Below are 20061 nucleotides of genomic sequence, written 5' to 3' on the forward strand. Positions count from 1 at the left end.
TAATTATTTATATTTTATTTGCACAGTACTAATCAACTTCATTTTTTTTTACTTATTTAAATTTAAAACTTTAAATTAAAATCGATTTTATATACGCACACCGATAAAAGTTTTGCATATTATTATCATTAATTATTTATTATTATTATTATTATAATAAGCGAACTTGTTTTACATTTAATTAAATTGGAAAACAATAAAAACATTTTTTTAATTATCTTTGATCCATTAGTTTTTTTGTTGCGACAACTCGCAGGAAGTATCACATCGATCCAGGCCTCTTGTGATCTTTATTTATTTATTTTTTTTTTTTTCATTATTTTACTTTAATTATTTATTCATTTAACTAATCACTGAGACTTGAGTATTGTATGAAGAAAAAAAAATTTTAAAAAACTCCATAACAATCAGTGAAAACATTATTATTTTAATAATAATTATTGAAAAAATTATCCTAATATTTTTTTAGTTTGCCTGAACCAACGCCTAATTACTTTTTTTTTGTTTTTTATACAATAAACATCCGTTTATATGAAAAATTTTAGACTTAATTAAAATATCTTTTCGTTGCCATTAATTTTTTTCCATTTAATTTATAAATTACATGGCTTAGAGTTTGTTTCTCGTCGACTGTAGAATAATATATATGCATTACTAAAATCTTCTTCCTGTGGTTTTTGTTTACTCGTCATTTCATCATTGTAGTGATACCATACGTCTGTGTGAGGGTTCTTGGCGTATGCTGTATAATGCCCAGCAGAAACTCCTTAAACAAAAACACATAAATATTTAATAAAAATAATAAAAGCTATAATGAATTTAAATTACCTCCATAATGACAGACACAAGCATATAGATCATACATATTTTTGCCCAAACTCAGTCCGGCTAAAGGAAAAGTTACTTTATCATCCAATTTCATGCTTACGCACTCATGAAATACGAATCTATAAGAAATATTTTATATAAGTAATTTCGTTATATTATTTATTTATCTATTTATTTACTAAAGTTTGATTTAAAATACCTCTTAAGATAGACAATGAGGTACTTAGGATACCGATGAACCGTTAATGTCTTTGTAGCACATTGATTTCGTTGACACTTCGGACAAAACCACGGGTTGTGTTCGTCCAACATTTCACTATAAAAAGTAATAAATAAATGTAATTTTAAATGAATTAATTAAAAATATTATTACAAACCTTTGACTAAATGCTTGCAGACAGTCGTACAAAGACAACGGATCCGGTGGACGTTGTTTTCTAACGCTGATATGTTCAATCGGTGGTTCAATGTCTGGTACATTTTCCGTATAACGTACTGCTAGAGTATCACTTGTTCTCAGGTCGACCATCCCTGTTTCTGGAACACTGCATCCAGTACAATGGGCGTTGTACAAACAACGAGAACAATGACGGCCCTATTAAATAAATAATAATTTTTTAATAAATACATATACATGTAAATGAAATATATAAATTAAAAATAATTATTACCTGTCCGTCAACAAAATGCACAGTGTATTCCCCTTGATGCGGGACAACTCGTCTTACGACCTCATACAAATTTTCAGCATTAACTCTCGATGGCAATCTGACCAAGTGCGGATACCCAAAGAGCTTGGTACTCTTGCGATTGTTTGGCGCTTCATTGGTATCATGCCTCAATACAAGAGGTACATTGAGTATTCGTATTGCTGGCCTCGGTCGACCCGTTTGATCAATTTTAGTAAATGAACTTTTCTCCACTTGTACATTACACACTGGGCACACTCGTGATTCCGTACGGGTCTTGAAGTAGTTCTGTTGGGTAATATACACTGTTCTTTCAGTTCTTACTCTAGTTTACTTCACAAATTACGTGTTTATTTATTTTTCCATACCAAAAAAAATTATATTATTTAATTTAATTATTTATTAAGAGAATTCATTTTTCAATTTTTTTTTTTCCACTGAGCCATAATATTTGTAAAAAATAAAAGTATTATTAAATATTTGTGAAACAAACTTTAATGTAAGTAAATTATATTTAACACCCAATCACCATATTATCCAACAGCCTCAGAACAACAAGCGATTTAAATATTATTATATTAATCAAGTTAAATTAAAAAAATAAATAAAAATAATTTAAGTATTTAATAATCCCTCAGTGTTGTAAGGCAGCATCAGATTAGTCTGAATTGAGTTCCGGACTACGAGAGTACCGGCTTGCAGATTAAACTTAAATAGCGGATCACACGAGTTTCCAATTCGACAATCGCCGCCTCCACTCATTCTCTGAGAAAACGAGTATCCCCGGCATTAAGGCAATAATCAAACTATTTCTGGTTCTCGTGCATGCCATTACGACATTACCCTGCTAGAGTATTAATCGATCTTGTCTCAGACCTTCCCGAGGTTCTTTTTATTTTATGGCAACATATAATTGTGCCCTGTTTGTAAACCCCAACTGCTAGATTGACACTGCCTTTTATTCATCATTGGGAATAAATACTTATTATTTATATTTTAACATTCAAAATTTTTATAAATGTGTAATTATTATGAATTTTTATATTTTCAAAGTTCCCTGTCACACGCACTATTTAACATAATTTTATTATTTATTCTATGTATTGACTCTCAAGTGAACGACCAAAACAATATGCATGTGGGCAATAATACACAGTAGTCTAACGTACTTTTGCCTTGGACTACACCTTATACTAGTACGAGCCGGAGTAAAAAGCTGTAGCACTCTTTATTACATACTATACTAATAGAGGGAAGCGGATACCGTCTAAACTACCTACATCTTTGTGCTAGGTAAGCTGTTGTACATCATAAAATCTATGCACATGGAACTTTGAAAAATGTGTGGAGCCCTTTTTATGCTTAATAACCAAATTTTCACATATGTAATGAAAAAAAAAAAAAAAAAATTCTCACCTCTATACAAGGTTCACACATGACAACAGTGCAATTATCGCCACTGTGTCTTTTCAAGTCGCCATCCAACTCTTCTAGGCATATTGTACAAGGACCAATTTCCTCTCCAGAGGAAGTTCCATTTTGACATGGCTCGGTTTCAGTAACTCGATCCGCACTTCCTTCAGGCGTCGATGTATACGCATCTGGTGGATCCGTCAACTCAAATGCGTAAATTGATCTACTTGTATCATTTATACATCTCAACATCAAATTATCATCCTTTAAAAAAATTTAAACAAACAATTATTTTAAACTAAATAATAATAAATTTTATTTAAATGTCAAGTAGAATGTAGCCTCGTAAATAAAACTTTATTCAACGAGAATGTTCTTCCACAGTTTTAATTTTTATATTGGAGGGTTGTATCAAAGACAATTAAATCTAAACAATATGTCTACTTCTTGCCCTCCGTAATAATTTAAGGAAACAAAGATTAGATATTAGGTAATTAAAAATAGTTTACCAATATTTTTGATATATGATTCTCCAAGACCTCAGCAAATGCAATATTACTGGTATCGACATCTTCTTTACCCAAAGTCTTTAATAATTCTTCCTTGAGTTTACCAATACGTGACTGTTTATTAAACGATACAACGCATCTAACTGGCGGATCATTATTAGCAGGTATGTATGTTACGTTCAACTGTCTCTCCATTGCGTGGGGTAACGGTACAGACAGATACATGAAAGGCTCATAGGTAACCGATACATGTTTACATACTGCACATACAACCTATAATTGATTAACAATTACTTAATAATTATCACCAAATTAACACATAAATAATAAATAATTTAAAAAATAATGTGCAGTACAATGAACTTTATTTTCCGGTGTTTCAAAAAATAAAGAGGAAATAGTACTGTTGATTTTTAATCTTGGAGAAAATAAACGATATTAACCATTTTTTGTCGGCAATAAGACGTAAGTTTCTCCATTGTAATTAAATAAATCTTAAATTTACTATCCATTTAAAATATTTATAGGAAATGTAAGTTAATCTAATATAAATAAATATCATTGAGAATAACTATAGATAAATGTATGAATGTATATTACCGTGCTTTTGAACTGTCCTTGAAATGTATCAACAATTATACTACGATTGGATCTCAAATGTTTAGCCCAGTGTTTATCAGCTTCTATTTCATCTTGTTCAGCAATAGCACCATTCTCACAATTAACAAATGTTCGTGAGCACAGATTATTATCACTTGTATTATTAATATTATTATCAATATCACCATCAATATTTTTATGATTTTTTTTTTCATTATCCTCTAATTTCATACGCTTAACATTGCACTTTTCTAACCCATTATTATCACACTCAGTATCGGAATTATTTGACAAACAATCGTTATTACAATTATTTTTTTGAACATTGACTTCTTTAATACGTTTGATACTAAGAGTTTTATTATCAAAATCATGATTTTCAGTCAAATTTGAATTATCTAACGTTGTTGTTCTACGCAAATTATCTTTTTGAAATTTTTGAGAGTCGTAACATATCTCATTATTGCACTCTTGTTGCGTTACTAAAAAATTTGCATTACTTGTTTTAGCGTCTTTTAATATATCATATATACCGTGAAGATGAGTTGTTTTTTTCGATAGCTGAGTTAAATCAAGTCTTAATGGATTGTTAGTGTCGTTCATCTCAGCGTCGTATACTTTGTTATAAATGAAACTTGATTTGGTATCAAGAACTTCATCTGAGTCTAATGTTTCCTCATCTTCATTCAATGGTGAACCTCGTGGTGAATTTGCTGTACTATCAAGATCGCCCATCGGAGAATCTAAATCTAAAATTTATTTTAAATAAATTTTTTAAAACTAAAATTAAATTTTTTTTTTATTATTAAATTACCTTTAGGCGAACCAGCCATTGTGACATTAGGACTATTAGGACAATCAGAAGATGGCGAATTATCATAAGTATCCATATAATCATCATTAGCATTAGAATTAGTGTTAGTAGGGGCAGTGACGGCAATGTCATCAGTACTAGCAGCAGTAGAGCTCATCATTGGCGGTGACGATGGTACATTTTCAATCTTTTTATTTGAGTTTATTGAATTGGCAGTGGTAATAGTTGCTGGTACTTGTTGCTGATGTTGTTGCAAACAATTTTTAGCAGACTTGGCTGTATTCATTTGTTCATGCAGTGAATCCAACAAGAGAGCGAGAAATTCTTGACAATCATGTTGCCGATAATCTTTAAACTGTGAATGATAAGCACCCAATGTCTGTTTGAATTCCGTTGGTCTAACTACCATGTATTTACGCGACCACATTTTAATTAATAACGCGCTAAAATGTGCCATTAACGAACCAGCTGGCAGTAATTTCTCATCATTCTGCTGTACTTCTAAAAAGTACTGTAATACTGGTGGTGTTGCAGCAAGACACTGCAATCCTGCTGCCATAAAACACGTATTTCCTAAATTCTTAAGACCACAAACACCAGCTGTTGTTGATATTTCTGTAATTATATTCATCATATTAATAATTCTCAGTTTAGTCGAGATTTAAAGTTGCTTTTAATAAACTCACCGACAACAGCATCTTCCTGAATGTCCGACGCGTCAGCAAACAGATTGTTGAATGTTCCATTAGGAGGTAGAAAAGGCCCGTGTTCTACTCCTTCAGTATCACTGATTGGCTCAGCTCCTACATCCAAGTAATCGTGGATTGGTGGTGGTGGTAGTGGTATTGCAATAGCACTAGATGCCGGTGTACTTGGTCCATCCCTATTATTTAATATAATATTTAGCTCAGTATTCAATATAAATAATACTATTCATTTATTTATTTAATAAAAACAAACCATGTCTCTGCGATGCCCATATTCACATCTGCAAGGACATTATCTTCTTGGATTGTAAGATTATGATCCAAGGACGATGTGAGCGGACTTAGACTAGTTGATTCGGAAACTTCCAACTCAGGAATATCAGAAGAGTCATTAATACTCGGTGATTCAATCATTGGAATATCTCCCACTTCAACACCTCCAACTTGGTTATCCATTAGGTTTTTTAACTACCAACAATTTATAATAATAATAGTAAATAACAATGTCTCTCATTTATTGATTATTAGTGGGTATTTTAAACTGATAAAACAATAAAAAAACTCGATAAAAATAAATATTTTTTTTTAATGTCTCAATTTATATATAAATAACATAAAAAAAGGAGCCGCTTGCTGTAATCAATGCAACCAAGCAATAAATCAAATTCCACTGTACGATAAAAATGAAAAATAATGAAAGAAAAAAAAACTATTTACCGATTGCTTGGATTTGATCATGACTTAACAAAAAAACTAAGAATTAAAAAAAATCTAAATCACTGTGAGTCAGATGTACTCCCGTAGTGGATTGTATATAAATATGTATGAAAATATGAAGAAAATATATATCTATAGATGAAAAAAAAAAAATTAATTTTTTTTGTCCATATCACGCGACAATTTCAACGAACGCCATTGGGAAAAAAAATACTCGTTTGAGTTTGATGGTAATGATTGTGGGTGATGGATGTTTTTATATACTAATTAGTTATGAAAGGGATATTTAAGTTAATGATGATACCTTTTGTAACAAGTATAGTATTCTCACCGCAACCTCTTCTTTTTAATCGTAAAACTATGCCGCCATTGCGGAAAACGGCATGGCCGGTGGCTGTGCACCAGAACGACCATCGTAAAGTTCTCTTTTTCTCCCTGTCTCCCTCTTTATTCTTCTTCTACGTCCTATACACATCGTACACATATTCATGTAGATATATATTTTCCTGGAATAAAATATACATTCAAATTAACAGCTAGTGACATCTATATTCTATTTTTAAATTGATAATTAGTACTTATATTTTTATGATACTGAAATTAGCCAACGTCTAATAATTTTTGAATTTTTTTTAAAAACCATAAATTATAAAAAAAAAAATATTAAAAAAATTTCACCTGAAGCTTTTTTAATTTTCTACATGCACATACTTTTAATTTTTGTTGTAATTGATTTGTTGAAAAAAAATCCGAAAATTGTTAACTGTTTGCTAACTTCAGGATTATATATTTTTTTAGTTGAAAAAAATATGAAAACAAATTTAAATTGTTGATTTCTTTTTTAATGCAAGGGCTTGTCTTTAATTATTATTAAATAATACTTAAATAATTTTTTTTAATTATAAAATGTTGATTTTTTTTAAGTAATTGCATAATTAAAAATAGTATTTACTTTCAACAATTAATTTTAAAATCTATTACTATGTGGCGCTAAAAATTTTTAAAAAATTGATATATCTACATATTTGTTAAAATAATACGATTATTTACAATTGATTGAACAATAGCAATCAGCTACATTGCTGAAGTAATAATAAATCATTAAAAGATCAAAATTATTGAAAATATATCAATCTAATTATGAACCAAGACGAAATTCATGATCTTGTTTGTGAAACAAACAGAAATATAATAAAATTAAAAAAACTATTAGAATTAACTCAAAAGTTTCGAGGTAATAATTTTTTTTGGAGGTTATTAATTGGGTCATTAATTTGGTTTATTAATGGAAGTTAATATTGTAGTTGAAGCTGTTGAACTGGAGATGATGATATTTCAAATGTATCAATCAGTTCTCTTGAAAGAACTGGAAGAATTAAAAGCAAGATCTAATAATTCTGATAAGAATACAGAAAAAAAATAAATAATTAATATGAATAATTCACAGCAATCCAATATATTATTTATCTAAAAGACATTTGTTTAAAAATTTTACTTATGATAAGAATATAATCAGATCTATTATAATAATTATTGTAAAAGAATTAATTTAGATGTTTACAAAAAAAAATGTATTAATTTGTGAATGATTTTTTATCTAATTTAATTTATCTATTAAGATTGGAAACCTCAAAAGGGGAATTTTCAGTGTTTTCTGAAATCTTAATCTGAAATGGAAGCCTAAAAATTTCGTAGCTATTGTGTGAATGCAACAAAGATAATTTCATTAATTATTTTGAGTCGCGCCAAACTAGAGCTGGGGTTAGTCAGTATTTACATTTGCTCTAGTAAATAAACGATGAGATAAAAAGATTAATTAAGACTTAAACAATTAAATAATTATATACTGCCATCTCAAGTTTAGATTTAAATAATGTCACGTGATTGCTATGAATCACAGTGTTGTGTTATTTTTCGTCAACTTCCTGAAAAAAAAAAAAGCTCAGGAATCGCCTTTACTAACTAAAGATAAAATTGTAATAAAAAAAAATAAAATAAATAAAAAAACACCACATTTTTTTCATATGTGTGTATTTATTATGTCAATATTTTAAATTATTATTATTATATGTATATTTAACCAAAAATAATTATATCTATGGAAAATTCCACTGAGTTTATAAACAATGAAAATATTTTATTAATCACTTAGTGAAAAACTATAAATAAAATATATATAATCACATTATCGAATTAAAATGATTAAAAAAAAAGTGTGCATAGAAATTAAATTAGTGAAGATTTAAATCACTTTTATTTTACCCGCTAATTAAATATTGTTGTGGCTCTTCAGTTTCTATAAATTATTTAATTAAAAACTAACTACACCGTTGGTTAAAAAATATATTATATAGTTTTATAATTAATTTATTTGATTAAAAACAAAATCTTGCTTAACTTGATAAAATCTAATGACGTTTGACTGCGAGCAAGACGTCAAATATTCAAAAAATAATCTATTTTATACTACTGAGGTAATAAATTTTTATTATTTATATTTATTTGTCTTTTTAATTAAATATTGACATTGGTAAATTATAGTTAACAATTATTAATGTATTTTAATTTTGTTTTGCAGATTAAAATGCTATTGTTTAATGTAGCATGTAACCACACCTAGTCAAATTATTTTTATTGTCCTAAGGGTAAAGAAAGTAATAAAAACAACCAGACGATAATTATACACTTAAAAGAGATATTTATTTATATTTATAAAAAGTTAAGTATTAGTGCATAATTTTAAAATAATAAAAACAATGGCTTCGCGTGAACAAATATCAATCGTACAGTCAAAATTTACCTCTGGTGAAACAGTGGTAATTGTATCCTTTTTTATTTATGTATTACATTTACATTTTTAATTTTTAAGCTATAAAATTTAAATCGTCGGGTCCTTAACTCATAAATTTATTGATAATAATAATAATAAAGACAATGGAAGCGTCATTGATGCAAGGATGGGTTAAAGCATCAAGACTTCTGGCTCTAGTCAACAAAGGTCCTACTCATGGTTTAGTTATTTTACTTACGTCCAGAAATCCACCGCAAGTTTATAGTGATCTTACTATTGAACGTGTGCTTCCAATCGATCAGGAATTCAAATGTGATATTGGTAAAAAATTATATTTATTCATTCAGGTATTTAATAAGTTTATGATTATTAACAGATTAATAATTAATAATAGATACTGGTAGCCAACAACAGGATGGATTGGATGTTTTTTTAAATGTATCATCAAGAAAACAGAGATTAATATTTGAATTAAAACCTGGAGTAGGAACCAGTGCATTGGTTTCTGAAATATTTCGCGCTATTGAAGGTTACTTGTTATTATTAATTTTATTTTATTGATTAGCGTAGTGTTCTGTAATTTTATTTATCAGTAAAAAAAACTAATTATCGTTTTATACTAAAAGTGGTTTAGCTTACAACAGCTGGCTGATTAGATATAATTCAAAGTTTCATAAACTTGTAATTAATGCTTAGAATTTATTAATACAGTGATGAATTAAGCGTTTATTAAATTATTTTCAGTTTATCAAAAAAATAAAAGTTCGGCAGTTGATTATTTGTGGATACAAAAATTAACTGGTAGTACACGAAGTTTAAATACCGGTGCTGGTGATTTGCGCGAAATGGCTGATCCAGTAAGTTATACTTTAATTAATATTTTAAAAGTTGTCAAATATATATTTTATTTTTTATAGCTAGTAGAACTTGAGAGTCCAGACTTGGTTGTACCGAGAAGAAATATTGCCAGTGGGAAAACTCCGGTAGCAGCCAGAGAATCTGTGGTACGTTATCAGATGGCATGTAAAGAAGATGATTACACATACACCGAAACTTTGAGGTTCTTATTTATTATTATATTTTAATCATTTTTTAAAAAATTAAAGTTTAAAATTAAAAATTTTTTTATTTGTAGAATTTTCATTGGCACGTGGAATGTAAATGGACAGTCACCAAATGATGTCGTCTTAGATGAATGGCTCAGCAATGATCAAGTACCGCCAGATATTTATGCTATTGGATTTCAAGAGTTAGATTTAAGTAAAGAAGCTTTTTTATTCAATGACACGCCACGTGAAGAAGAGTGGAGGTATTTTTTTTTTTATTTTTATTCTATTACTTATAAATATTTTTAAATTATAATTATTAATTATCAATATATATTTTATTTAACAGACAAATTGTTACGAAATCTCTTCATCCTAAAGGTGTTTACAAACAAATAGCAATAGTACGTCTCGTTGGAATGATGCTGATAATATTTGCTCAAGAAGCTCAAGTACCATTTATAAAAAGTATTTCTGTTGATACTGTCGGTACAGGAATAATGGGAAAACTGGTATAATTAAATATGTAAAACTTTAAAAAATTACTTTAACTCATGATATTATTATAGATACTTAATTTTTTATCAATAGGGTAATAAAGGTGGAGTAGCAGTTAGTTGCCTGATTCACAATACATCAGTATGTTTTGTAAATGCACATTTAGCGGCCCATTGTGAAGAATTTGAACGTCGGAATCAAGATTATGCTGATATATGCACTAGACTTTCGTTCTCAAATCATGTTCCGACAAAAAGTTTTAAAGATCATGAGTAATATATTATTTACGAATTCATTTTTAAATTTCCATTATATTATTTATTAAACAATAAATTATTTTATTACAGTCAAATATACTGGTTGGGAGATTTAAATTATCGGATAACTGAAATGGATGTTATAACAGCCAAACAGTATATAACTATTGGTAATTACGGACCAGTATTGGCGTTAGATCAATTAGGACAGCAGCGTAAATTAGGAAAAGTATTTCAAGGCTTCCATGAAGCTGTTATTAAATTTAAGCCTACTTATAAGTATGATCCTGGTACTGACAATTGGGACTCGAGCGAAAAAGGTAGAGCGCCCGCATGGTGTGATCGCGTGCTTTGGAAAGGTGATGCCATCACATCCATTGATTATCGTAGTCATCCAGACTTACGTATATCAGATCATAAACCAGTCAGTGCTATTTTTGATGCACAGGTAAATTAAATATTTATATTTATTTGATTAATTTTTTAAAAATGATTTTTTAAAATTTTAGATACGTGTTATTGACATGACCAAGTATCGTAAAATTCACGAGGAAGTTATGAAAAAATTAGATAAATTAGAAAATGAATTTTTGCCACAAGTTATGGTTGACACTACGGAAATAATATTTGATGTTTTAAAATTTCTTGAACCGAGTAGCAAAGAACTTATTATTGCCAATACTGGACAAGTCCCAGTACAGTTTGAATTTATTAAAAAATTAGACGATACCAATTATTGTAAAGATTGGTTACATATAGAGCCTTATACTGGATTTATAAAACCAGGTAGACATTGTTTAGTACACCGATTAATTCATTATTACTATTTAATTTTGTTTTTTTTTTTTTCTAGGTGAAAAATGTGATATAAAATTAGAAGTTTACGTTGACAAAAAGTCAGCATGTAAACTTAATTCTGGTGAAGATAAACTTTATGATATTTTAGTTTTACATCTTGAAGGTGGTAAAGATATATTTATCACAGTAACAGGTGTTTATGAAAGAAGTTGTTTTGGTTCTTCAATGGAAGCTTTGGTACATATACCAGTACCTATTAGAGAAATTCCAATTGGCCGTATAATGGAATTGGTAATTGTAACAATAAAAAATTGATACATATTTATTTAATTTAATAGAATAATAATAAAATAAATGAAATTTCTATAGGAAAATAATAAAAATCCCACACCAGAGCCGTATCCAGTACCGAAAGAAGTCTGGCTACTCGTTGATAGACTGTATCGACATGGTATTAAAATAGCCGGATTATTTGAAACTCCAGGATTACACAGTGAAATAGTTGCTATAAGAGATTGGTTGGATATGGGAAGTCAAGATCCTATGCGTATCCTTTGTTAATAATTTATGTATTTTTTAAAAATTTATATCATTATAATGATAATTTCTTAACATTAAAAATATTATTTTATCAGCTGGCAGTGTTCACTCTGCAGCAGAATCTTTATTGTTGCTTTTAGAATCAACAGCTGAGCCTTTAGTGCCGTACAATTTACACAGCGTTTGCTTATCAGCAGCTACAAATTATCTCCAATGCAAACAAGTAAATTATTAAATTATAAATTTATTGTTAATCATTAATTACAACAAAATATTTAATTACAATTTATTTTCACAGTTGGTTATGCAGTTACCCGAAATAAGAAGAACTGTATTTCTTTATATTTCGGCATTTCTACAAGAGCTTTTAAACCATTCTCAGGACAATGGACTAGATGCTAAAACTCTTGGTACTTATTTAACTTGTTCTGTAATTATTTAATAAGGCAATCAATTTATTTATATTTTATTCACAATTTTAGCCACATTATTCGGGTCAATATTTTTACGTGATCCGCCACGCAGCAGAGAAGATCGTAGTCAAAGAAATCGCATTACACAGGCAACATTTGATCGTAAAAAAGCGGCATTCGTTTATCAATTTTTGGTAAATGATCAGAGTGATTTTCTCGGACGATAAAATATTATCCGGTTATTTTATAAGATAATTGAATTTTTATATAAAATATCACAATATTTCTCTTAGTAATTAAGTATTCAATTTATTAGTGCCACTGTTTAAAAACTAATCACGTTTTTAAACGAAAATAATAATTAACGCTTACAATCATGTGGACTTTTTTTATTAAAGTATGTAATTTAAAATTTATACCTCATAAATGCATAATTATTATATATTCAAGTATTCATTAATTAACTACTCATATTTATATATAGCTTTGCAATAATACATTTGTCAATATTATTATTAGCATAACTAATTATTTAAAATTTTATTTTCTGTTTAGTTTAAAATAGCATATAAAATTTTATAATACTAAAATAGAATCTCATATAAGTAGTGAAACGTTAATCATTTAAGTAATTGATTAATAATTAGCTAAGCAATTTATTGTAATAAATTACCAGATTATGTTTAATATAAAATCCTTAAGAATGTCTATAAAATTTATAATATTTTTATAATTTTATACGGAAGAAGAGTGTATTGCAATTTAAATAATCTTGCAAGTACATTATTTGTTTAATTAGTATTTTTGGCAATGCCATTATCAATGAGATTTAACAGTACAATTACCACGTATATAAATTTCACTTATTAATTTTTATTTTGTGTGTATTGGAGTGGAGTGTAAATATTTTTTTTTTATTTTTCACTGTTTTATTAGAATAAAGTTTTAAGGCAGGTTTTTGCTCAGAAAATTTTCAAATTTTCCAGTAACAAGTCACATTTGTTAATTATTTACTCGCTGAAAATATTTATTGTCAGTACAGACATTTATAATAAAAAAAAATTTTTGATTCCACTCTCGTGTGTATATTATTTTAAAAATTTAATCACTTCAATGCAACTTTGTATTACTTTTGTAATTATTTAAGTTAAACTTTACCACGTAAAAAATTTATTATAAAAATATACATTGCTTTTAGAATGTTAGATGCAATTTAATCTGTTAATTTGATAGTTGATTGTGCCAATTAAATATAAAAATGGCTTAAAAAGTGAAAAAAAAACTGAATTTTATTAGCATATTGGTAAATATAAACAAATACGATTAAATTGCATGTTACTTGACATATAAAATTGTTAATACGTCCACTTTGTTATTTATTATTATATGTAAACTAAATGCCTTCGTATTTATTTGTGTATTTATTATTAAATATTATTATAGTACGCAAATTAATTTTAGCTAGAAATTAATTACAACTTAATAATTAAAATAAAAAATAAAATAACTTGATTATGTATCAAAAAATTTATTTATTAATTAATTAAAGAAAAAAATAATAATAAATCAATAAGTACAATGATTTTGAAAAATAATATGGCATAACAGATTAACCGATTTAGAAATTAAAAAAAAAAATACAATCATTGAACTCGAAATACTTAAACACTAAATGCAAATTAATATTTTTAATGTTAACCAAAACTAGCGAGAATGAAATTAATCACCTGTAGTTTCAGAGAATGATAGAAAAAAAAATGCATTGACTCAATCATCGCATTTAAAGTTTCTCATTTTACTTAACTATCATTATTTGTATTAATTAAAAAATTACAATATAAACGTGTAAAATCACCGATCAACGTGGAATTCAATTCCTAAATTTAATTAATTTAGCATTAAATTTATTTAAAACAAACTAATAATTAAAATTGAAAACCACCTTGGGGTGCATTTCCAGATGCTTGAAAGTTAAACTGCTCGTCATTGGCTTCTGGTGCAAGCTCTTGGTTTTCATCATCCTGCAACATAAATAATTATTAATAAATAAATAAATAAATTTTCAATATGCCAATAAATAGCAAAATAATTACCCCATCAGAGAAGAAAGCATCAATCATAGCAATAGCTTTTTGATAAACTTTCTCATTTTCATGATGCTGAAGAGCTTCCAGTTTATCAAGCCCACCAAGCTCTTCAACCATGATCGCAACATTTTCAATCTGACCCATCTTATTAGCAGCATTGAGTATGTTTGTCAACCCATCGAGTACTACCATGACAGTTTTGTAATCCTTGGCGTCTAATAAATTACAGAATGGTCCAAGTACGCCTTCTTGTACTAAAAGTACCAACTGTTCAATAGTTCCACCTGATGTTAAATTAGTAACAGCCCATGCAGCTTCTTTTTGTGATTTAAAATCACCCTGTAATTTAAATAATTAACAATAATAATAAAAAAAAAATAAATAAAAAATAAAAAAAATAAATTTAATTACAATTTCAAGAACTTCGATCAGTGGTGAAATAATACCGGCATCAATAATGTACTGAATTTGTTTAGAATTTCCAGCCGTAATATTACTTATTGTCCATGCAGCTTCTTTTACAATATTTGTACGTTTGTGTTTCAACAAAAGACGCAATTTATCCAATCCACCAGCATTAATAATAGCGTCTGTTTGTGTATCATTGCCAGTGACAATATTACCAACAGCTCTCAATGCTGGCGTTAGCACAGTTACCTCTGGGGAACCTAACAATCTAACGAGCTTAGGAACAACTCCGCTTTCCAAAACAGTTTGAATTTTTTCATTAGTTCCATCAGTAAGATATGATAGTGCCCAACACGAATCAGCAAGAACATCACCATCTGTGAAATCCAGTAGTGAGCTCAATGTCGGTAATGCTGTTTGTACAATTGCGAATGGCGGTGGTGGATTTTTATTTCTGCATAAATTTGACAGCGTCCAGACAATGTTTCTTATAAAGCTCAACTGTAATAAAAAAAAAATATTTTTATCATTTATTATTAAATAAAAATAATAATAAAAGTTGTTATTATTATATTTTTACGTACGCCAGATTCGGGTTGAATCAGTGAAATAAGTATGGGCATGCATTCGTGCTGTAAAACAAGATCACGTGTTGCTGGTCCATCTCCAGCTATATTACCAAGTGCCCAGACAGCTTGTTCAGCAACATTTGATGCTGGAGATTTTAGGAGAGCTACAAGTTTGGGTATCGCGCCATTATTTATTACAATGTGAGTTTGTTCAGATGTACCGGATGCAACGTTTGTCAGTGCCCATGCTGCTTCAAATTGGAGTGCAGGGCTGCAGTTATTAAAAAATAAAATTATCATAAAATCATTTCAAAATTTATAAAGATCTTAAAGACCTTACTTCCAGTTATGACCCAAGAATTCAACGCAACGAGGTACGATTCCTTTGCTGATCATTGTGTCAATCGGTGGATGTTTCTCACGACTGAGCATTTTCCTGCAGGCCTGGGTGGCTTGGAGCTGAAGATGTGGATCATCGCATGTCATACCACTGACAATTTCATCAACTGACATCAGTATCGGTGATTGAACTGATGATTCTGGAGACTTGGGAATCTCGGTCGCCTCAATTGTGATATTACGACGCTTGAGAAGTTGATCATCACGACGTGCTTTACGGAGCTCGATTGATACTTCATTTCTCCTACGTCTGGCATCCTAAACATCAATGTAAATAATTATTTTAATTAATAATCCATTAAATATTATTAATGATAAATTTAATAAATTATTATTCTTACTTCAGATTTATTGTGGTATTTGAATTTAGCCAAGCGACTGGCACTCGTAGCGTCTAAATCTGCACCTGGCATCATCAAACTTCAGATACAAACACCTAGGCATTAAATTTAATACAATTAGAATAGCTATATATATATATATATATTTATATATATGTATATACCATTTATGTATAAAATGTCGGCTTTATTAGGTTATATGTCTCGTTTGATGTATAAAATAAATATATAGATAAATATGAAACAAAATAATTAAACAAAGTAATGGTCGATGTGAAAAAAAAAAAAAATAGTAATTTGCCCACTTCCCCTTAAATTTAAAAAAATTATTGTCAACAATTAAATTGTTTATTATTATTAATTACTTGAATGTTAATCGGTTTTATATAAACAAATAGAATACTGAGTAAGTATATTATTTATTTATTAGTTTCGATTTAAAAAGTGATAATCTTTAAATTTTGTAACGGTCGACATGTCGACCATGATTCAAAAAAAACGTTTTTTCTTGAATCCTAATTATTTTATTACTTTGTAATAGTATTGTGATGTAATGTTAATATGATTTATAAATAATTACCGTTAATAAATAAATAAGTAGTTGGTTAAATAATTAATTGTTTGAAATAAAATGAATAGCGTTAGTTATGACAATTAATAATTTTTATTAAAATATAATAATTGCCGTTTGCTCAGATGACTCTTTATGTTATAAAAGTTACACTCGTTCGCCGTTGTAGCCGCTTTTTGCATAAACTATAGCATACTCTGAAACAGCACATCATTCGTCTTCATAATTATTATACTTAAAATTTTATAAACTAGATGGAAGTATAAGTCTTTCGCGCGCTTTTAAAATTATTTATAGATCCATTTATCATTAGATCTATGAAATTTCGCGTTGATTCCCAAAGGACATATGACTTTTTGTTTTCATTGTCAATTATTTCGAAGACTTATTTTAGAGCTCAACATTGTACTTATCATTTATTTTGCATTTAAATAATTTAATTAAAAATTTAAAATGTAATGAAAAGATGGAACTAATGTAAATTACTGTTTTATTTTAAAAGCTGTTATGCAATTACTTAAATTTTATTGATGATAAACGGAGATGAGCTAATCAGTGCATTAAATTAAAGTTAACTGCATTTTATGAGGTCACAATTTAAACATGACCACGTGCTGTTTTTTATTCACAGATTTTTATAAGCTTTGATTGAATAAAAAAATTAAATAGGTAAATATTTTATTTAAATGTTGGTAATTTATTACAATATATTATCACTAATAGAAAACAATTTACAAGTATGAGTATTTGATAGTTTAACTTAGTTTTTAAAATATTAATTAACAAAATAATTGATTTTTGAAAAGATTTATAATTATTAAAACATTAATTAATAAGTACTGTACAATATTTTTTGTGTTTATAATAATTACATTTTAAATTTAATACATTGGCCTCAAAGTATGATTGGCAACTTAAATTTTTTATAAAAAATATAAAACAGTCAAATTTGATATACAGCTGCGATAATTTTTTAGTTTCATAAAATATCAATTATAATTACGGCCTGTTTACTTATATTCAAATAAATGCAAATTAATTATTGTATAAATTACAAGTCATAAGGCACAGTTGATATTTTTTGTAACTTGACCAAAAATACAATACAGTCAATTAAAATGATTCTTTTTTTTCATACTATTGTTGATAATGTGCGTTCATTAGATTATTACTAAATTTATTAATTTTGATCATAAATTTTAATGACGAAAAATTGAAACTTAAGTAATTACGTACATTTAAACTTTTTTTTCTCACAAAATAATTAACTATTAACAACTGACTTAAATAATAATACAGTTTGTTTTTTATGTAAAATAAAATTATTAGTTTTTAATTAATAATTAATAAATTAATTGAATAAACTATAATTATATAATTTTAAACTTTTAATCTATGTTATAATTTTTTTTAGTTATAGAATAATTATTGTCTCCATTCAGGTGTTAATATCTTGCATGTTTAAGATATTAATTATTATAGTTAATTATCGAATTTTAATTCGTATTTATTATTATTATTATTATTATTATTAAATTTGAATTCACGTGATACAAGATTCGACGGTTTTCTTCACGGCATCTCGCGCATATGGAATATACGATAATGAATACCATGTCATTGCTAATGACTGTATAATTATAAATAAAAGTGCTAATCCAGGTTTGTCAAGCTGTAAATTTAAGTAATTAATAATATAATTATTTAAAGTAATTAGTTTTTAAATTTTTATTCAAATTACCTTTATTGCGGCATACAGTGTCATTATCAAAGCAAGGATTACTATCAATGTAGCTATTATTCTTGTTGACGCAAACATCTTTTTTAATTGATTGACTGGGCCCATTAAAAAGCAGGTGCTAAAATTATAAACATTAACAATTATTGTTATTATTAAAATGATTGAAATTAATATTATGTAATAAAATACCTCATAAGTGAAACAATATTTCCGAGTGTATAGAAAACGGCAAAAACAGTCAAGCCTTTGTGTAAAAATAACGCAAATGAACCAAGAAATGATAAGAGAATACCGATAATAAAACATATTGCGAATCCTTTTATTCGCGTCGACCAACTTAACGTTGTACCATCCGAAATCTATTTAAACAAATGATTAATTATTTTTCAAGCCCTCAATCAAATAAGTAAATAAATAAATCCATTATTTGTAATTATTTTATAAATTTTAACAGAGATAAAAACTCACCAGAAAATCACTTTCATGCTAATAGCATAAAATTTACATAATGTATAATATTATATTTATATATAAAATGAGTACAGTAGTGAAAATAAAAAAAATATAAATACCTGGGTCATTATTCCACTTTCCTCATCACATTGGTCATGACCACTCAATGCTCTTCTCAATTTATCCATTGTTGTTTATATTATTATGTATCATAAAACAGCTCACTTTCTCCAAGTGGGTTAACTATTAAAAAAAAAGTTAAAAAAAATTTAGTAAATGATGAATCTTTGTATTGATTAACTTTAAAATAAATTACCAGGCAAATTGATTAATTATTATTATTAATATTGTAAGGTTATTATACTGATAAGATGTTAACACGTATGGTTAGAAAAATGAAATGTGAATATGAATCATGGTCATGAATTCTAGTTAAAAAAAATAATAAAACATTAGAATTTCATTTCTTATCTATATTTAAATAAAATCATTTATGTACTGTAATATTTGATAAAAAAAAAAATATTTTAGTATGTTTACCTTTAGGATAACAAACTCGACGAAATATTGTTATTTTTTTTTTATTATGATAATAACTAATATAAATTTCTAGAATCGAACTTGAATGTGAAATTATTGCGAGATAAAAAATCAGCTCCGTCTCTCTTTATGCTCAACAACCTGAAGTCAGCTACTTTATTTGTGCTTAAACAAATTCAAAATCCTATATTACAGTTTTTACATAAATAATTAATTTTGTTTTTTTTTTTTTTTTACTAATTAAAAGAGTTTAATATTAAACTATTTATTGCAAACTTCTTGAGTTATTTTAATTTGAAATTTAAAAAGGCTACTGGTATTTTCCTTCAAAT

At 27.6% G+C, this 20061-nt stretch overlaps 4 protein-coding genes and 1 long non-coding RNA gene across 8 annotated transcripts; 2 read left to right on the forward strand and 3 right to left on the reverse strand.

The window, feature by feature from the left end:
• Positions 1–301: 301 nt before the first annotated feature.
• Positions 302–6698, reverse strand: LOC103576663 (uncharacterized). Its single transcript, XM_008556977.3, has 12 exons — positions 6582–6698; positions 5814–6028; positions 5540–5736; positions 4854–5468; positions 4040–4788; positions 3440–3712; positions 2934–3194; positions 1500–1805; positions 1206–1423; positions 1028–1144; positions 829–947; positions 302–766 (listed from the first exon to the last, which is right to left on the reverse strand). Exons 2-12 carry the CDS (start codon positions 6014–6016, stop codon positions 594–596), a joined length of 3231 nt encoding a protein of 1076 aa, XP_008555199.1. The 5' UTR covers positions 6017–6028; positions 6582–6698; the 3' UTR covers positions 302–593.
• A 640-nt stretch (positions 6699–7338) lies between these two features.
• On the forward strand, positions 7339–7866 carry LOC128668410 (uncharacterized). Its single transcript, XR_008404148.1, has 2 exons — positions 7339–7511; positions 7582–7866. It is a non-coding gene; the product is annotated as an uncharacterized LOC128668410 (long non-coding RNA).
• Positions 7867–8334: 468 nt separating this feature from the next.
• Positions 8335–14137, forward strand: LOC103576662 (inositol polyphosphate 5-phosphatase OCRL). Its single transcript, XM_008556976.3, has 16 exons — positions 8335–8751; positions 8856–9099; positions 9209–9389; positions 9463–9597; positions 9813–9925; positions 9986–10128; positions 10204–10377; positions 10464–10626; positions 10706–10884; positions 10960–11317; positions 11379–11655; positions 11723–11958; positions 12037–12214; positions 12303–12430; positions 12506–12617; positions 12690–14137. Exons 2-16 carry the CDS (start codon positions 9034–9036, stop codon positions 12845–12847), a joined length of 2601 nt encoding a protein of 866 aa, XP_008555198.1. The 5' UTR covers positions 8335–8751; positions 8856–9033; the 3' UTR covers positions 12848–14137.
• A 246-nt stretch (positions 14138–14383) lies between these two features.
• On the reverse strand, positions 14384–17174 carry LOC103576661 (importin subunit alpha). Of its 2 annotated transcripts, none has more exons than XM_008556975.3 (7): positions 16589–16689; positions 16425–16519; positions 16025–16341; positions 15700–15955; positions 15119–15616; positions 14714–15046; positions 14384–14641 (listed from the first exon to the last, which is right to left on the reverse strand). In XM_008556975.3, the coding sequence occupies exons 2-7, from the start codon at positions 16497–16499 to the stop codon at positions 14546–14548; spliced, it is 1575 nt and encodes a 524-aa protein (XP_008555197.1). In that variant the 5' UTR covers positions 16500–16519; positions 16589–16689; the 3' UTR covers positions 14384–14545. The 2 variants fall into 2 exon arrangements, with proteins under 2 accessions (XP_008555197.1, XP_008555196.1); XM_008556974.3 differs by lacking the exon at positions 16589–16689 and adding an exon at positions 17005–17174 and having other exon boundaries at positions 14385–14641.
• Positions 17175–17812: 638 nt separating this feature from the next.
• LOC103576660 (vesicle transport protein SFT2A) lies at positions 17813–19889 on the reverse strand. Of its 3 annotated transcripts, none has more exons than XM_014443252.2 (6): positions 19506–19616; positions 19309–19432; positions 19205–19222; positions 18926–19095; positions 18737–18854; positions 17813–18667 (listed from the first exon to the last, which is right to left on the reverse strand). In XM_014443252.2, exons 2-6 carry the CDS (start codon positions 19375–19377, stop codon positions 18539–18541), a joined length of 504 nt encoding a protein of 167 aa, XP_014298738.1. In that variant the 5' UTR covers positions 19378–19432; positions 19506–19616; the 3' UTR covers positions 17813–18538. The 3 variants fall into 3 exon arrangements, with proteins under 3 accessions (XP_014298738.1, XP_008555195.1, XP_014298739.1); XM_008556973.3 differs by lacking the exon at positions 19506–19616 and adding an exon at positions 19730–19889 and having other exon boundaries at positions 17814–18667; XM_014443253.2 differs by lacking the exons at positions 19205–19222; positions 19506–19616 and adding an exon at positions 19730–19879 and having other exon boundaries at positions 17817–18667.
• Between the last annotated feature and the right edge of the window lie 172 nt (positions 19890–20061).

The sequence above is a fragment of the Microplitis demolitor genome, chromosome 8 (genome assembly GCF_026212275.2).
Source record: "Microplitis demolitor isolate Queensland-Clemson2020A chromosome 8, iyMicDemo2.1a, whole genome shotgun sequence".
Classification (NCBI taxonomy): Eukaryota; Metazoa; Arthropoda; class Insecta; order Hymenoptera; family Braconidae; genus Microplitis; species Microplitis demolitor.